General features: G+C 34.5%; 2 protein-coding genes and 1 pseudogene across 3 annotated transcripts; 2 read left to right on the forward strand and 1 right to left on the reverse strand.

Annotated features, from left to right (window-relative positions):
• Positions 1-376: 376 nt before the first annotated feature.
• Positions 377-4033, reverse strand: LOC109007119. Its single transcript, XM_018986661.2, has 6 exons — positions 3467-4033; positions 2372-2483; positions 2076-2247; positions 1807-1994; positions 1392-1536; positions 377-715 (listed from the first exon to the last, which is right to left on the reverse strand). Exons 1-5 carry the CDS (start codon positions 3928-3930, stop codon positions 1411-1413), a joined length of 1062 nt encoding a protein of 353 aa, XP_018842206.2. The 5' UTR covers positions 3931-4033; the 3' UTR covers positions 377-715; positions 1392-1410.
• Positions 4034-8284: 4251 nt separating this feature from the next.
• Positions 8285-11111, forward strand: LOC109007112 (annotated as a pseudogene).
• Positions 11112-13944: 2833 nt separating this feature from the next.
• Positions 13945-18637, forward strand: LOC109007121 (U4/U6.U5 tri-snRNP-associated protein 2-like). Of its 2 annotated transcripts, none has more exons than XM_018986662.2 (10): positions 13945-14107; positions 14447-14847; positions 15163-15407; positions 15930-16014; positions 16109-16294; positions 16374-16538; positions 16630-16848; positions 17929-18100; positions 18181-18352; positions 18443-18637. In XM_018986662.2, exons 2-10 carry the CDS (start codon positions 14494-14496, stop codon positions 18534-18536), a joined length of 1692 nt encoding a protein of 563 aa, XP_018842207.1. In that variant the 5' UTR covers positions 13945-14107; positions 14447-14493; the 3' UTR covers positions 18537-18637. The 2 variants fall into 2 exon arrangements, with proteins under 2 accessions (XP_018842207.1, XP_018842209.1); XM_018986664.2 differs by lacking the exon at positions 13945-14107 and adding an exon at positions 14156-14242.
• The last annotated feature ends 710 nt before the right edge of the window (positions 18638-19347 follow it).

A 19347-nucleotide genomic window follows, 5' to 3' on the forward strand; every position in this document is an offset into this window, starting at 1 on the left:
GCTATATAAAGAGTTACGGCATCATTTAAATGATAAAATTTAATTTGTAAGATTCAAAATTTAAAATTTATCTTTCTGATTAAATTATATCATATAAACACTTTATTAAATATGCTCTATACACCGGCTTGAAAATAGAGCATTTCATTGATGATTGGCAATAGTCAAGGGTAAAATATGTCACTTTTGATAGTTTGAGGGCAACGTATAAAACACTCATAATTTGGGATAAAAAGGTGTATTGAACTCTAAATTTGACTTACATCAACTCATGACCAAAGACCATTTGCCTTGATGGATATACTTCTAGTTAGTTGACCACTCAAATAAGTAGGAACTGCAGTTAAAAAGGGTCTTAACAAGATAGGATCAGTTATAGATAGTCAAGTGCAATAATCATTTCTGCCATCTAAGATACACACAGTGATCCATAAGGATGTACAGAGAATTTAGCATTCTAACCAGTCTCCGTCAGTCAGTTCAGAGGTTAGCATCGAATGGAAAGAAAAAACAGAAAAATTAAATCCAGGTCAAAGGCATAACTACAAGATACTCCTTTGCCATTGGCCCGTGGGGTACATATTCTGAGATATCACCAAGTAATATAATATGTCATCTAACCATGTCATGGCAACGGAAAAAAAAAAAAAGGAAAAAGATAACGAGTCCCCACCATCTGTTCTACCATCATATGAGAGACCACAAATCAAAGCATCTGCAAGTGTATAGTAAAATCATTCCATCAGTTTTTTAGCACAAAACAGATAGTATACAATATATTTTTTTATACTATACAATATACAACGTCCCAACTAATCCCAGGGGGTGCACAGGCCCTCGGCAAGGAGTTTCTCACAAGTGCACCTCGGGTAATTCAAAGGAAAAATCTCTCAATCCAATGGCCCCTAGAGATTGTTTGCACCCAAGGGGATTTGAACTTTAGACCTGGGAAGAGCATACTCCCAAGCTAAGGCCTTTACCACTTGAGCCAACCCCTAGACAGTATACAATATATTTGTTGGTTAACTGTTGCAAGATATATATTGGTTGGCAGAAACAGCCAATGAATCACAACTGCAAATCAAGCTTCTTTCTATGCCAAAAACAGAAAAAGCGTGGGTTAAGATATTTGAGGTTGTTAGGCATATAATGATATAAAAGATAGAAATGCCAACCATAACCCGAACTCTGAACTCCATGGACCATCAAAATGCTACCCAAAAGATAAAAGGAAAAATACTGTAAACGAGAAATCCAACATGAAGTGTGAAGTTCACACCGAATGCTATACATACGCATGTAAAAGCACGAGATTTGCAGAAACTTTGCAGATAGATCAATTAAATGTGAAAGGCAAAATGGGACAGCATTAACATTGCATTAGTTAATACCAGTGAACGCTTGCAGGCATCATGACCGTTTGAATAAATGATGGCGTGTCAACATTTCCTGTATCCCCAAGGCAGAAATGCTATCACATCCAAGGAGCTCGCGAAGGTTTGCATCACATAATATCACCATTGAATTTAAAGGATCCTAAAATCATACAAGTAAAGCCACAAAGATTTAATTGGTAAATGGTAAACTCCACCCCTCCACCCTCCCAAAAAAAAAATAAATAAATAAATAAAAATAAAAGAAATCGCTTTAAATAGCGGAGAAGGCCAGCTGCATGAGAAGATGATGTTAATGAAAAGGAACCAAAGAGAATACTAGTATGTATAAATGAGCCTAGATAAAGCTGCCAATTTAGATTTGAAAGAGAGCAAGAGAGAGGGGAGCAAACTCGTGCACCAGAATACCTACCTCCAAACCGTTAACTTTAATGTACTCCCAAACACGCCTTAAAGCCTCAGATTGGAGCATCTCCCTTCCTTCAGAGCCCAAAAACTTGGCAAGTGCTTCAGATATAACGACAGCAGATGAACCCGGTTCACTACTTTCAGTTGCAGACTCAGTATCTACCTTCAATCTTTTAGCTTGACCTGACTCCTCTGCAGACATCAAGTGGGGGAACATTGACTAAATGAAAACCATTATAAGACAGATAATGTGTTCTATGCCACATTACATACTTGAAGGTTCAAGTGCAATGATATGTTTGGCTAGCAGCTTATTCATCTTGAACATGTCAGTACAGTCCGTCTCAAATACCAAACGCAGGGCATCATCACAGATAATCTTTCTTTTGTTACTTGGATCTTGAAGGTTGTTTTTCCTTATGTAGGCCCACAGCTGCTTCACAATCTGAACAAAGCAAACCAGAGTTTCTTCAGTATCCATATCAAAATTACTTCATAAACCTTCACACTTCTGTAATATAAATTATAAAAGAGCCCAATAAGATTGCAAAACATGTTGAAATAACAACCTCAGTCCTTGGCATTGTTGGCTGACCAACGATTGCCTGAAGTTCAGGTGAGACACCACACACTTTGTTTAAACCCCCAGGACCACCTCTTCTTTTGGCTCCCACCGAAGTGCTGAATCAAAACACAATACACACAAATACATCAAGTCATCCATCAGAGTTATACTTCCTATTAGGAACATGCCAGAAAGTGCTTGCTCGTGCAGATACAAGGGTGAAACAAAATTAGAATGCATGCAAAGGCAATGTCGAGTAGCACACCACTAGTTATCACCATGCAAAGATAAATGGCACTCCTAAGATTAAAAAAGAAAATGTAATCACATAAATGTTCAGAATTTCCATAATAAAGACACAAAAAATGGACCACCCCCAACCAAAATATTATCACGAAAATCTATTCACAAGTAATTTCACTCAAAACACATAAGCATGATCACATTTTAAACCAGTTAGATGGAAAGGGGACAATCTCTTTAATAAAACTTTTAGTAGATCAAAGCAGAAGCAAGCCATGCACTAACTGTAAGAACCCATCAAGGCCTCCATTTTCCAGCAAGAATTTTAGTCGCTAGCCAAACAGACTAGAAACGTATTCCTAGGATATGCCGACACATTGACTACATGAATTACTCTTTTATATTCAAAGACAGAAGATAACACAGCCTGAAACGCATTTCAATAGCCAAGAAATAAAAATAAAAACTCTCTCACTATATGGGAGAGTATAAATACCAATCTTATTATCAGACCGTACTCATAACTCTCTTCCAAACCAATTAAAGACTGAACTCAAAAGAAAAAAGAATGTCAATAAATGGAACCTAATCCCTACAAAAGGTGACAAATTCATTAAATACCCAGAAATATGTACCAAACTCAAAATATTGAAATTAGCTAGCACATAGTGAAAATATGCAACTAATGGATGCTAGATTAGTCAAAACAGACATACTTATCGTAAAGATAAACCAAACAAACTTAGCCGCAATAGAAAAACCCTAACTTTGCAACTCCAGCAACCCCAACCCTGAAATTGAACAAAAACACCCGAAAAAACCCTAAACGTACTCCCAAAGAAAAAAAAAATGGAACCTTTGCTTCGGGGTCTCAGGGATGGCATTCGGAGCGTAAGCCTCAGGCTTGATCACCGACGGCTGCGGCTGGACCTGTGCAACCAGATGCTGGGGCTGCGGCGGCGGGTTTTGGGGCTGCCGGAAGGAGAGCTCGTCGGGGAGGTGGTGAGGGTGGGGCTGGAGGGCAAAATGGGGAGGGAATTGTTGGGGGTGGGTGGATGGGAATTGAGGGTGATTTCGGAGAGCAAAATGGTCTTTCTGTTGAGGGTGGTAGTGGTGGGTCTGTGGATGGGGCGGTGGCTGAGCGTGGGCGCGGAGGAGGAGGTTGATCTGGTCCCGGATGAAGCCAGCCTTGTGGGATAGGTCTAGCCCTAGCTTTGCCTCCAACTGCTGAACAACGCTATTATAAGTGGTGGCAACGGTAGGGTCCGCTTGACTGAGCACAGACTCCACGCCTTTTGCTATTTCTTGGTCGGACGCCATGGTTTCACCTTCATATACTAACTGAAAAAACGGACTCAAACGGCTCTCGTCTCTCTGCTCTCTTTCTTTCTCTCTCTTCGTCTCTGTCTCTCTGTCTCTGTCTAATCTCTCTCATTTTATAATCATGAAAAGACTAGAATACCCGTCAGATGCGCAATGACGAGATAATCCCTTCGGTTCGTAGCCTGCTAACATCGCAGTGCGAAAAAGGCTAGCCCAGAGATGTAATTGGGAAGCGTGACGGTGCAGAGGTCACCTTTTCTTTTTCTTTTTTTTCTTAAAAAAATAAAGAGTAAAGATAAAGGGATATTATCAAATTTACCAGACTGCCAAGTGGATATGTGCACTTTTTTTTTAAAGGAAAATGAAATCTCGAAGACGTGTCCTGGGCGTATTGGTCAATGTGATTAGGTTTTGGTAGTCTTGACTTTTTGAATCGTCGGATAAAATTTAGGATTAATAGGGGTTTGCTCAGCGAACTATAGACTGCCGTTGGAGTGATCTGGGATAATGAGAGTCACTTCATCCAACGGCTGACAGGGGTATTGGAATCAGCACTGACCAAGTCAGGAGTGTGAATGCCTACCTCCAACAACAACTCCAACTCAGTTGTCCATCCTCCGCTCTGACTTCCACTCCAATTTGTTGGATCAAAGTCAGATTTAAATTTTTTTATTCAACTTTTTAAACGGATTTTGTTTCGAATAAATCTTCTCAACCTCCTAACACTCCACACTTCACATTATTTTTAATTTTTATTATTTTTTTCTTTTATTAAATATTTATTATATGAATAATAAATAGAAAATTTAAAATAATTTTAAAAAAATAAACTCAAAAAAAATTTAAAAAAAATATTAAAAATTTTAAAAATTAAAAAAATGGTGGAGTGTGGAGTGTGGTGGAGGTTGTGTAGCAAAACCCTTTTTTTTCTAACTCCATGTTTAACACTTTTTTTTTTAAATAAGCTTTTAAATTTTAATTTTTTTCAAAAATTTATTTAACATGTAAAACTAAATCATTTACTTCTATTTATTTCAATTTTACTAAAAACATAATCAAAATTGTAAAACTAAATAATTCACTACAAGATAGAAAAACATAACCAAAATTACAAAATTAAATCATTTACTACAAATTAAAAAAGCATAACTAAATTTACAACTAATCACAACTGATTTACTACAACTTACAAGCAAATGAAGCCAAAACTAAACAAAAAAACAAAAATAAAAACACAAAAAATTTACAAGCCATCAATATTGTTACTTGTTCCCAACTACAACAGCCAACAATACAAATTAAAATCATATGTTATTGTCTCATTCCAACAACAAATAAAACTAAAGAAAGCCAACAACATCAATCATCTGTCATCTATCATCCATCATCTATCCTTTCCAATTATCCAACCACTCATCACCCATCATCTACAACAATAACAAGTTCTCATTCCAACAACAAAAGAAAAACAACAACAACAAAACAAATATCTTGTACCAAAGAAATTAACCAAACTCTAAGTGCCATTCCAAATTATGCCGGAAGAAAATAGAGCAAGATTAGTGAGGAAGTAAGATAGGTCTACAAGAATTAATAAAAATAGAGGAAACAAAATTGAGCAAATAACAAGTTACAAAATTTCACAAATGCACCTCAAACCTCAATCATCTTCATGTAGTAAACTAGTCATGCTAGTGGTCAATTCTATATTAAGATGTTAAAATATAAGACATTAGTATAAAAAAAATGACAAAATCAAGATATATAACAAAAACTAAAAAAAAAAATCTCTAAATATATTACATGAGTTTAACTTATAGTTGTCTGCATCATCAATTGTATCAGAATAATTTTGACTCAAGCATATTAAGGATGGACATTGGGGCCTCGCATCCAGCTGCCCTGCCTCTACTCAGCCCTACCTCCGCATGTAGATGCGGGTGGCGGGGACTTAAGCAAATATTTAAGCTGAGGGATTTCTTCTGCTTGGATTGTAATAGGTGATTTTAATGAAATTTTAACTTCCTCTAAGAAAAAAAGGTAGTGCTAGTAAATCAGTGAAACAAATGAAAGACTTTCAGACTACTTTGATGGATAGTGGTTTGTGTGATATGGGCTATCAAGAATCAAAATTTACCTGGTGCATTAACCGAATGGATGACACATTTACATTGGAGAGATTGGATTGAACTTTTGCTAATAATGAGTGGCTTACTTCATTTGGAAGAACTCTTGCACAGGTTATCCCAAATTCAATTTCAGATCACACTCCTATTTTGAGTTGCATTTCAGTCAATGGGGTTGAAAGTCACTATAGAAGGAAATTATGGAGATATGAGGCATGTTGGAATCTGGATGATAGTTGTAAATGAGTCATTATGAATAGTTGGAACCATGGGGAACCACAATCTGATAGTTTGGGAGATCTCAAGTTGTCGATTAGCTTTGAAGGATTGGAGTAAAGGTAAATTTTCCAATGAAAGGAAAGAACTTCAGCAATTAGAGGCAAAAATAAAGACATTGCAGAATGAGGTTTCTAAGGGATCTTGGACTAAGTTGAGAGCACTATAATGTGAAATAAACTTATTACTTGAGAATGATGGTATGAAATGGAAGTAGACAGCAAAAGTTGATTGGCTCAAATTTGGTAACAAAAACACAAAGTTTACCATACTTGTGCCAACCAGATGAGATACATTAACCACATCAGTAAGATTGAAACAAAAAATGAAATGGTACGGCATAAAGATAGTGATATCAAGGCTGCTTTCACACAATACTTCTCTAGTATTTTACTTTTGTTAGGGTTGTCCAACATCGGCTATGGAAAGGGCTGGTGGTCAGTTTATAAGTGTGAGGAAAAGTCTCACCTCTTGAGTTAGCTTTTGAGACTGAGAGTGGCCTAAGACTACTAAGTACTGGTATCAAAGCCCAGGTTTATCAATAGTCTTAAACCCAATAGTCCGCGGAAGGAACTGGTTATCGCTGCTCCGACCTAGGGCCCGATGTGTAGGAGGATTGTTGGGGTTGTCCCACATCGATTGTGGAATGGACTGGTGGTCAGTTTATAAGTATGAGAAAAAGTCTCATCTCTTGAGCTAACATTTGAAGTTGAGAAAGACCCAAGACCACACAACAACTTCTTGAGAGGAGATGTGTGCACGCGCGGACGTGTATACATTCCTTTTTTACGTAAAAAATGAACATTCAAAAATTTTGGCGATTCATGAAATTATATTAATTGATATGTCATATCTTAAATAATTTTACAATTGAGTTATGAAATTATTTAAAATGTATCACATTAATTGTTATAACTAAAAATAATAAAACTAAACTAAAACATAGAAGCTCTCAAACTTAAATATCCCTCGAGACTCAATCATTTAGGCTAGGCCTTCCTCCACCAAAGGAATTTAAAGAAAATATATGCACAATGTTCTACTGGTAAATAAATTATAGATTCTAAAAATGAATAATTAAGTTGATATGTGTTAAAGAATAATCTCACATTGCCTATAGACAAAGTCATGAGCATGTTTATAAGAAATTAACAATCATCTCTTGTAGAACCGATTTTATGAGATGAATTAGACTTATGAATTTTTTCATGGTATCAAAGTCTGCCACAGGATAAATGAGGAGGCCATACTACTTATCCTGTGATAAGGACTAGAAAAAAATATTGGCATGCACGTGATGGAGAGTGTTGAGGAATAATCTTATATTACCTGTGGATAAGGTCTTGAGCATGTTTATAAAGAATGAGCAATCCTCTTTTGTTCAACCAATTTTATGAGATAAATTAGACTTATAAGTTTTTTCAATCTGGCAGACATATTAGGTCATGAGTTAGAACTAGCAAACATACATTTATGCTTAGGAAAATCATTTGTACAATATGTAATCATTCTGTTACCAATAATACATGTATCACTTAATAGGAATATAAAGCACACAAATGTGTCCCCGACTCAAATGTAATGATTTTGAAATAGAGAAATATTTAAACAATAAAGAGATTCTATAAAATGAATATACAAATTAACGTGATTTGATGTGACACGTTAAATTATAAAATTATTTGTATTATAAAATAAATTTAACGTATCATATAAAATCATATCGTTTATAAATTTATTTTTATAAAATTAATCGTCAAATATATTTTCCACCAATTGTCATGGACGCAAATCACAGCACAATATTTTCGTTTTGAAAATTATAAAAATACAAAATAGCAAAAGCACGCCCCTTGTTTCCGTGGAAGCTCGTGCAGGAGTGACCCTCACGATCACACCACCTCTCTCTCTATCATTTCTTTTTCTTTTTTTTTTTCTCTTGGAAGGTTCAGAATTTCGGATCACCACATGACTATTTCCTTCTCTGCTTGAGCTCTCTCTCTCTCTCTCTCTCTCTCTGAGTCTCTGGTTATCCTTTTGTAGGTTTTCTTGATTGTATTTGCTATATTACCTTTCGAGGTTATCCTCTTAGTATTTTTTTTTTTTTGCTTGCTTTTAGTTGCTCGTATATTTGGTGAGTCTGATCCCAATGCCTTTCGATTCTTCCTTTTGTCATTGTTTATGTGCTAGTTGATGATGTATTTCGCCGTTGGGTTGGTTTCAAGTTCCAGAAGCAATGGGTTTTGACGAGAAAAGCAACGAGGGTGAGGAACACAACAAAGCTTCAAAAACAAAGACAAGAGCAAAAGCCGCTAGGGATGAAGAAAATGCTGGTACTGAACCAGGAGGGAGGGATAATACAGGAAATGAGTGAGGTTTCCATTTGTGCGACTGAGGATGAGGAAGATGAGGAAGGAAGGAAGATAAAATTGGGTCCTCAATACACTCTGAAGGAACAATTCGAGAAGGATAAGGTTTTGTTTATGCATGCGTTTATGCTTTTCATTAATCCTGTAATCTTTCATTTTGAGTCTTGATTATAACTCGTGTAAGCCTTGTTTTGTGGTTATACAGGATGATGAGAGCTTGACGAGATGGAAGGAACAACTTCTTGGAAGTGTAGACTTCAATTCTGTTGGAGGTAATCTTTTTTTTTATCCAAATTTGTTTGTCACTTACGAACTTTGTTTGGTTGCAGAGAAAATGGAGGGGGGAAATATATAAGCTTAGAATCTTTCATTGTTGTGAGGTTCAATTTTTTTTTTCTTTTTCTTTCGCTTGAAATCTGCAGTTATAACTTAATCATACGCTCTAGGAAAGCAAAGATCAACAGCGGAGCGTGGAAAATAATAAAAGATAGATTAACTTTTCCAGAATTAATTGTATGACAATAGAATTATACATTTTGAAACGATTTTGCTTCCCAATTTTCCTAACTTTTGCTTTAAATCTCAGTTGTTTGACGGCCAATCTCTTAAGTCTTATAATGAGGTGCATTTGAGTTTTTTCCTCTCATCTTCAGTGTCCAATTCAATTCAATGGCAGGTTTGGCAATTGGGATGAGACACGAAATTCTCATATCATTTTATCATTGCAATTTTTTCAAATTTTCATACAAAATATAATAAACAATTCAATTTTTTTAAATCTCAAAACAATAATAATATTAAAAAATAATATTTTAAACTTTTATCTAAAATAAAAAATTCTCATCTCACTATCAAAAACTTTCATCTCATCATTAAATTAGTGTTTGTCAGTATTTGACTAACAAAATATAAAATTTTCATCTCATCTCATTTCATCATTACAATTTTTTCAAATTCTCACACAAAATATAATAAACAATTCAACTTTTTCAAATCTCAAAACAATAATAATATTAAAAAATAATATTTTAAACTTTTATCTAAAACCAAAAATTCTCATCTCACTATCAAAAACTTTCATCTCATCATTAAATTAGTGTTTGTCAGTATTTGACTAACAAAATATAAAATTTTCATCTCATCTCATTTCATCATTACAATTTTTTCAAATTCTCACACAAAATATAATAAACAATTCAACTTTTTCAAATCTCAAAACAATAATAATATTAAAAAATAATATTTTAAACTTTTATCTAAAACCAAAAATTCTCATCTCACTATCTAAAACTTTCATCTCATCATTAAATTAGTGTTTGTCAGTGGTTGGTTTGGATAGTGAGATGAGATGAAATGGTTTTAGATGAGTTGAATAAAATATTTTTAGAGATGGTTTGGGATTTGAAAAAGTTGAATTATTTATTATATTTTGTGTGAAAATTTAGAAAAGTTGTAATGATGAGATAAGATGAGATGTGATGAAACCATCTCTGAATCCAAACATAGCTTAATTTTGTCCTTTGAATGATGTAGAAACTCTAGAGCAAGAAGTGAAGATCCTTAGCCTTGCAATTAAGTCCCCTGATAGACCTAATATCATTCTTCCAATTCCTGAGAGTGGGAAACCCAATGGCTTGTGGTTCACTTTGAAAGAAGGAAGCCATTACAGCCTCAAGTTTACTTTCCAGGTCAACAATAACATTGTTTCAGGTCTCAGATACACCAAAACTGTGTGGAAAACTGGAATAAAGTGTAATTCTCTCTTTCAACCATACAAATACTTGAACTCTCTGCTAAAGAATTAGTACTTTTACAGACCTTGGATTCATATTTATTTTTGTTCTGTCTCATGAATCTTGTAAGCAGTGGACAAGACAAAAGAGATGATTGGAACCTTCAGTCCTCAGGCAGAGCCTTGCACACATGAGATGCATGAAGAGACTACACCATCTGGTCTATTTGCAAGAGGGTCCTACTCAGCTAGAAGTAAGGTTGGTTCAATCAATTTTCTATGTCGCCTTAGCCTCTGGTTTAATTACTTCAATTATGCCAAATAATATGAAGGAAATTCTGCTGCCAGAGACGAGTACATAAAGCTAGGCTGAGTTAATGCCTCTCCTACATATGCATAAATGAACTTAATCTTATACATCCAACTAATTTGTTGTCAGGTTTCCTGTGCATTATAAATCATACACGTGAAATTCAAAATTGTGGGCCATCCAGTGTTGGAAAATTGAATGTTATGGCTCCATTTTCTTGTCAAAGACTTTAAGTTTGGACTTGTCTCACTTATCCTCCCCCTCCATTTGTTTTTCTCTATTTTCAGTTTGTTGATGATGACGACAAGTGCTATTTGGAGATCAATTACACATTCGATATTCGGAATGATTGGCAGTCAGCTTAAGCTGATAAATCTTCCTTCAGTGGTGTTGTTTTTTAAGCTAAAATATGATGTCTGTGTCGACATGTTTCATTTTCAGTATCGGATATATTTTCGAATCTGTATAAAACCAGCACCTAAACAATGAAGAGAGGATTTTGTGGGGAAAAAAAGTGAAAGAAATTGATGTTATTTTTGTAGGTTCTTGTTAAGCAAAGTTGAGCTTTTGAGGGCCTCTCTCTCTCTCTCTCTCCAATTGTCATTATTATCATCATTCTTGGGGGAGTCACTAGTTGGGTTTATGTTAAGCTTTGTTTACGTGCTTTGATCTTGCTAAATAACAATTACCTCTGGGAGCTTTCGAGTTTAAATGTAGAAAATAAATGCTTTTAGTATAAAACAATTTTACAAAGATAAACTTACAAACTAATGTTGTTTGATGTGTTACGTCATTTTGTGAAGTTAATTTTATTGTAAGTTAGATCTATCAGATCATACAAATCTACGTTAATTTGTAAGTTTATTTTTATAAAATTCCTTCATAACTTAAAACACTTATCGCGACTTAAGTTCACCGAAGCATATTAACTTCTTCTGTGTCATGTTCTTACCATTATGGGGGCTGCCTTGTTCCGTTCTTAGCTTCTTTGCATGTTTTCTTTCTCTTATTTTGGTTTTCTCATCCTTCATCATCTCACATGTGACTTTTCATTTTCGAATGGTAATTGTTTTAAATGATAGGAATTCTGTTGGTGGGTACATCTCTGAGAATGAATAGTCCAGCAAAATTCCAATACAAACTCAAAGGCGGATTGATGTTTTGTTCAAAAAAATTGCTATCCAGATTTTGATTATCATAGCAAAAGAAAAAAAAATATTAATTTATTTGAATCATAACTTTTTTTTTATTAAACGTGTTGTTTGTTCATTTTGACGACCTTATCATGTTACTATATTTTATCATACTAATTTATATTCTATTTTCTCGGATTTAATTCCTCTCAACTTGGACTATTTATCCATGTTAGAAGCGAATGAATCAAGGTAATATTATTGTTGATGTCGTATTTCGCACGCCCTTAGGCCAGGTCTCGGCATCTCGGGTATTCAGAATTGGGCTTCGATCAGTGCTGTGTGTGAGCCCCTATAAGTGGTCTGGTGCGGCTGTACGGCTTTGGTTCGTATATCAATAATGATGAACAATATTTAAATGCATAAAATAAAGAAATAAACACACAAATATTACATGGTTCGGCACTAGGTCTACGTCCATGGGAGTTCGGGGAGAGAAGATTCCACTATAATAAGCTGATTTACAATCTCTCATAGGCTTTTATTCTTATTATACAATAAAAGTTGTATAGCTATTTACTGGAGAATCAGTTCTCTCTGGATGAAGAATAAGTCCCCAAGTCTAAAGAAGTCGAAGCCGCCTCAAAGAGAGAGTGGAAGATCTCAAAAACCCAAGAGTCCTAGAAGTCAGATCAAGAGTCCATAGGTTTCCCTTGCCTTTTATCGCCTATCCCCCACTTGCTCTAAGTCACTTTCTTCATTTTTCTCTCCCGACACCTTATACCTTACTTTATGTCACTTCTCCTATTTTCTTATGCTGACATTACTTTCTCATGCCTCCTGACACCACCTGCCGTAATCCCTTCTTGTCCCATCTCCTTCTCTTGTACTTTATTTTTTAGTGAGTCCCCCCTCAATGGTTGGGCCTATAACATTCTATGGGCTGGGAAAAAACCCCTTACAATTATAATTCTATTAAACCACATATTTTCATTTAAATTTATATGTTACATTATGGACATCTTTGGACACTACAAGAATTTTCAAAATTCTTAAAATTTCTCATAATTTCATTCACAAATATCACTCAAATACAAAATATTTTTTAATTTTTAATTTTTTCATATAATCATTACCTAATCATTATTCAAACACAAAGTCAATACAATCTTTATAAATTTCAAAACAAAACATAAAACCAATACAACTTTTACAATCTTAAAACAAAAAAAATATTTAAACAATTTGTTAATTTTATAATATTTATGTTAAATTTTTTTTTTGTCTATTTTCTCAAAATCTAATAAAATATCTTTATGTAAACAATTTCATTACTATTCATAAAATATTAAGATACTCCAAGTGTTCAAACATGTCCTAAGACTTTATTCAAAGGTTAATTATCTCTTAATAAAGCATTATTAAGGACACGTATCTATGTAGTTTATAAAATATCGTATATTTATATCTTAAAGAGAAATATTTTAGCCACAAAGAAATTAGATAAAAGTAAATTCACAAAGTAATATTATTTTATATGATATATCAGATTGTAAAATTACTTTTATCGTCAAATAGATCCAATAGATCACATGAAGTCACATTGATATTGATAAAGGGCTTGTTTGGAACCACAATTGTTCTCAGATATTCTCAAATTATTTCATTATTATTCACAATTTATTTATTACTATTTATTACTTTTTATAAACTATTTCACTAATATTCACAGGTATTCAGAGATATTAAGGTCTCGTTTGGTTATACAGATGAGATGAGATAAAAGTTAAAAGTTAAATAAAATATTATTATAATATTATTTTTATTTTGAGATTTGAAAAAATTAAATTATTTATTATATTTTATATAAAAATTTTAAAAAATTATAATAATTATATAAAATGAGATAGTTTAATTTGTGTAACCAAATCATGCCTTAATATCCAAATGAGCCCTACGTGTGTGCGAACAAAAAAATGAAAAAGAAAACGGGCCATACTTGTGTACTTCTCCAAGCCCGTAGACTGCCCTGAGCTGAAGCCCATGACTAGCTAGCTTTCCATTTGGAGGTGCTATCCACAGGCTCGATCTGTCGAAGACCGATCTTAGCAGAGCGTTCTCGACGAGCGGCCCTCACGACTCGTTCCGAGTTACCAGTGACCGACTTTCGGAGAGATCGAAAGTTGCTGAGCTTCTCACTTCACCCTGCTTTTAAGTATCGTTCTCGGGTTCGTTGATCAATTATCTTTAAGTTATTAAATCCTTTATTTAAATCTTTTGCTTGCGCTCTTTCCCCAGCTTTTTCTTTCGCGAAAACCCTAGAACCTTGAAACAATATAGCTTGGTTTCCTAGCAAGTTGAGGGTAAATAAATGAATGGGAACTCTCGAGTTTTATTTTGCAACCAAACGGAGGAGTTAGTTTTGCGCTTAATAAACGGAAACGCTTAGTTCTTCATCTTTAGCAATTTTTATTTTATTTTTAGTTCGCGTTTTTTGTTCTTAGTATCATTGTTTTTAGATTTAATGCACTTGAATTAATTAAATGAATGCCTTATAAAATGTGCAGGTTGGTGAAAATTAGCGTTCATATAAGCTGGTTGAACCTTGATAGGAATGAAGCCGAAGAGAGAAAATGATAATTTGGTGGATCATGAGGAAGGGCTCGATTCAGAATCGAAGAGGCGGAAAGTGGTAGAGGAGTCATCTCCGTCCCCGCCTCCTATTCCCATTGCGAATCCTCTTGCTGGACTAGCAAATTATGACGATGATGATGAGGAGGATGAAAATCAGTGGCGAAGGGCTGAGGAAAGTAGTGATCGAAGGGTTGAGCAAAATGGAAATGGAGGTGATCAACAGGAGGACGAGGAGGACGAGGATGAACATGAGCAAGGATACAGTCAAGGAAAGCGAAGCCGTGAGGTTGAGCGCCGTAGGGACTGTCCATATCTTGACACTGTTAATCGTCAGGTATGCAAGTTTTGGATTCTAAACAATTTAACAGCACTATGGGGGAATTTCTATGTTGCTTGCCTCTGTATGTGTCTGTTACTTTACTCAATAAGTTTAAGTGTCTTGCTTTTGTTGTTTTTAAATGTTTTTCACGTTTTGTGTCATGATTTTGAGAATTATTTTCCTTCGTGTGTCAAATTTCTAGTATATCTATTCTAACTATTGGCATACATCTATGTAAATGCATTCCCAGTCCTTGTGTGTATTGTTTCTCAATTAGATAGTAGTCTTTTTTTAAACTTTTGTTTGTGGTTGGTCTTCTCTGTTTTGCAGGTTTTGGATTTTGATTTTGAAAAGTTCTGCTCTGTTTCCCTGTCAAATTTGAATGTGTATGCATGTTTGGTCTGTGGAAAGTACTATCAAGGAAGAGGGAAAAAGTCTCATGCATACACTCACAGCCTTGAAGCAGGCCATCATGTTTATATCAATCTTCGAACTGAGCAGGTTTATTGCCTTCCGGATGGATATGAAATTGACGACCCCTCATTGGATGACATTCGGCATGTCTTGAGTCCAAGGTGTGCTTATGGTTTGTTTATGTGCTTTGACTTTATTCGTTCTCTATTTCACATTGTTCCCCACCCTTTCTTTGCAAGTCTTATTGTGTGTGTGGGAATGCACATACAAGTAGCTTTTATTGTGAGCAGCTGTGCCTGCATATATATTTGAGGCTATGATGCCCAGATGCATTTTTATGCATATATATGTGCCTGCATCTGGTCATGCTCTTGTTTTGACACTCACTGGCTGTGTGCACCTTGAATCCTTGATCCATGTGGATTATAGTTTTGATTTAGATTAGTTGGGTGGGCTTCATCAAGTTTCTCAGTGATATTTGTGATAATGATGTGTAATCTTTGCTGTCCCATGTTATTTTCCATAAATTATTGTTGTGTTATATTTAAGAGTTAGGTTTTTTCATCGCATGCAATTGCCCATATTTTACCTATGTTCTAATTGAAAATTTCAGTTTACTGAAGTAGGTACTTTTAAGCACTTAGTTTTATTCTTCTGCTGTTTTCTGGCTACCTTATCTGCAGGTTTACTAAAGAAATAGTTGAACAACTTGACAAGAACAAACAATGGTCTAGGGCACTTGATGGTTCTGATTACCTCCCAGGAATGGTACCTATCTTTGGCAATATGCAAAATTGCATCTCTGTTTTACTGTTAGAGATGTTAACTGAAAAGTGATAATAATGCCTATGATAAATTGCAGGTGGGTCTTAACAACATTAAGGAGACAGATTTTGTGAATGTCATAATACAATCTTTGATGAGAGTTACTCCTTTACGGAATTTTTTTCTTATCCCCGAAAATTATAAGCATAGCAAATCTCTACTTGTTCATCGATTTGGAGAACTCACACGAAAGATTTGGCACTCACGGAACTTTAAAGGACAGGTTTGATTCCACTGATTGTCACTTAGAATTAATGGTTCCAAAACATGAAATTCGTATTAATAATTTATAATGTTTACAGGTGAGCCCACACGAGTTTCTGCAGGCAGTTATGAAAGCAAGTAAAAAACGGTTTCGTATAGGTGCGCAGTCAGACCCAGTCGAATTCATGTCATGGCTTCTTAACACGCTTCATTCCGATCTTAAAACAAAGAAAAATAAAAGCATTATCTATGATTGCTTTCAGGTTGTTTATGTCGTCCTTTTCTTGTTCATGTCATTTGTTTGTAGCTGGTTATTCGCTGGTGCTTATCTAAAATCTACTGTATACTTGATAGGGTGAATTGGAGGTTGTCAAAGAGATTCATAACAAAGCTCTTACCGAGAAGAAAGAATACGGTAATGATCAGAATGCTGTTTCCAAACACACAGGTGGCGGAACTGAACTTGAAGCAGCTGTGACTGAAACTTCCAGAATGCCATTTTTAATGCTTGGACTAGATTTGCCCCCACCTCCTCTTTTCCAAGATGTCATGGAGAAAAACATAATACCCCAGGTAGTTTTTTATTTCATTATTACCTTGTTTCCAAATAAATGGGATATATATTTTCTGCTGTCCTTGGAAGATTTTTTTTTCTTTATGAAGTATTTTTCCCACTCTAAGGTTTGATTCGAATCAACTAAGAGTTGTGAATTCTTTTAACACAGTTCTTTAGTAATTAGAAAAGTGAGATGACAAGGGTGACATGGAAAGAGGGGTTAGTATGCTTGTTTCATGTCTCAACATACATAGGCAGCATTCAGAGCCATTTTAGTAGTGTGTCAAAGATAAAGAGCCAATGATAGTTCTCTAAAGTGACTTGGAATTGGTGAATCCTTTAAGGTTCTGTTTGGTTCTCAAAAAATTAACATGAAACTGAAAGGTGGGAGAGTTCTTAACTTGAGTCTTTTCTTTGATCTACATATGCTTCATTCTACATCACTTTGGTTCTGTATGCAAGTTGTTTGAATTTTTTTTGTTTTATTTAGAACCAAAAATTGTTTGAAACTGGCATGGCCTTATTTATTTAAAAAGTAAAGGATCACATGCAACAATGCATTCATTGGGAGAACTTAGGGATTTTTTCTTTAGTACTTTGAGTTTGTGGGCTAAAGCTTTTGTAATGGAAGATAATTTCCAGAATCAGTTTTAGTTTTCCTTTCATTTGTGGAAAGTAGTAGGTATTTCCTTTGCATACATCCTGTGTACAAGCTTTTGCCTATTTCATGGGAATAAAATCTTTTATTACTTATCAAGAAAAAAAACGCATTACCACCAATGAGATTTGGCTCAAATGGTGCTTCCTCCTCGCTGAAGAACAGGGTGGAAGGTGAATTCGTGGATTCAAGATCAATCGGATGCGTGTACCACTTGCCAATGAAAAAAATAGATTTAGAAAAGTTTTGACTGCAACACCAAACATCTGCATCATTGTTTAATGAAATATTATTTGCAGGATCAAAGTGGCCTTCTTTGTACTATATTTTAGGGAAATGAACTTCAAAGATACTAGTACAAAAGGATTTTTGTGGGTTTCTATTTATTTTCTTAGTACTGTTTCTTGTGGATCAAATTTTGCATCTGATTTTATTATAGGTTCCGCTCTTCAACATCCTGAAGAAGTTTGATGGTGAAACAGTCACTGAGGTTGTCCGTCCTCGAATAGCAAGGATGAGATATCATGTCACCAGATTACCCCAGTATGTAATTCTCCACATGCGTCGATTTACAAAGAACAACTTTTTTGTGGAAAAGAACCCTACATTAGGTAAGATTTCATTAATATATCATAATGTGGAATTTGCCAGCTCATTTGCCTTGTGCTAATGATGTTTTTGCTTATCACAGTCAACTTTCCTGTGAAGAATCTGGAGTTGAAGGATTACATTCCCTTGCCAACACCTAAAGAGAATGAGAAACTACGTTCAAAGTATGATTTGATTGCCAATATTGTTCATGATGGTAAACCCGATGAAGGGTTCTACAGGGTATTTGTGCAGCGGAAGTCAGAAGAACTATGGTAACTCCGAATTTCTTATATTTTCATACATTTTTGTCTGAAAATGTAACAAATATTGTAACCGACACTGATGACGATCAATATTTTCAGGTATGAGATGCAGGATCTGCATGTTTCAGAAACACTTCCTCAAATGGTTGCACTCTCTGAGACGTATATGCAGATTTATGAGCAGCAGCAGTAATGTAGTGATTATTGGTTGTTTATGATGTTTAAGCAAACGCAGTGTAATTTGTTTCCAATGGATGATGAAATGTGATGATAGAAAGAGCTTAACCTTTCGGAGATCAGGGTGATATGTGGATATATGGAGGAAGCTGCCGGACACAAGAAAAAGCCGATTAGTTCTATGAAAATTGAGGCCATCATCTTTTTGTCTCCTGAGATTAGCTGAAGCACCAATCCATTTGGTAGTTTTGGCTGTAAAACCGTCCTTACTTTGTCGTGAAAGAATTCTATAGGTAAAATCTTTTATAGTATCAGAATTTTTGACAGTCTGTATTGATGATTACGGTATTGTCTGGCTATGATTTTTGTTCAAATTATTATTTTTGAAATTGAAAAAACAATTCATTTTTTTATGTTTTTCTTTTATTTTTTTAACTATTTTAAAAATATTAATTTTTGTCATATTTGTTGGTTTTTTATTTTTATTTTTAATTGTATTAACAATATTTTATGTCAAAATTATTTTTATTGATGTGGTAGATTGCAATTTCTTTTTAACAATTTTAGGGAGTCGATAATAAAATAAGATGAGATAATTTTAAAATATTTTCAGATATCTTAAAATAGATACTCTCAGATATCTTAAAATGGATAGTGATTATTCATATGAGATGATGTCCCATTGGGTGTCAAGATATTTATTACTATTTATTATTTTATTATTATTTTTTATCTACTATTTATTATTTTTTTATTATTTTTTCACTAATATTAATAGAATATACCACTATTTAATCTCAGATGAAAGTTAAATAAAATATTGTTAG

The sequence above is a fragment of the Juglans regia genome, chromosome 4, assembly GCF_001411555.2.
Source record: "Juglans regia cultivar Chandler chromosome 4, Walnut 2.0, whole genome shotgun sequence".
Classification (NCBI taxonomy): domain Eukaryota; kingdom Viridiplantae; phylum Streptophyta; class Magnoliopsida; order Fagales; family Juglandaceae; genus Juglans; species Juglans regia.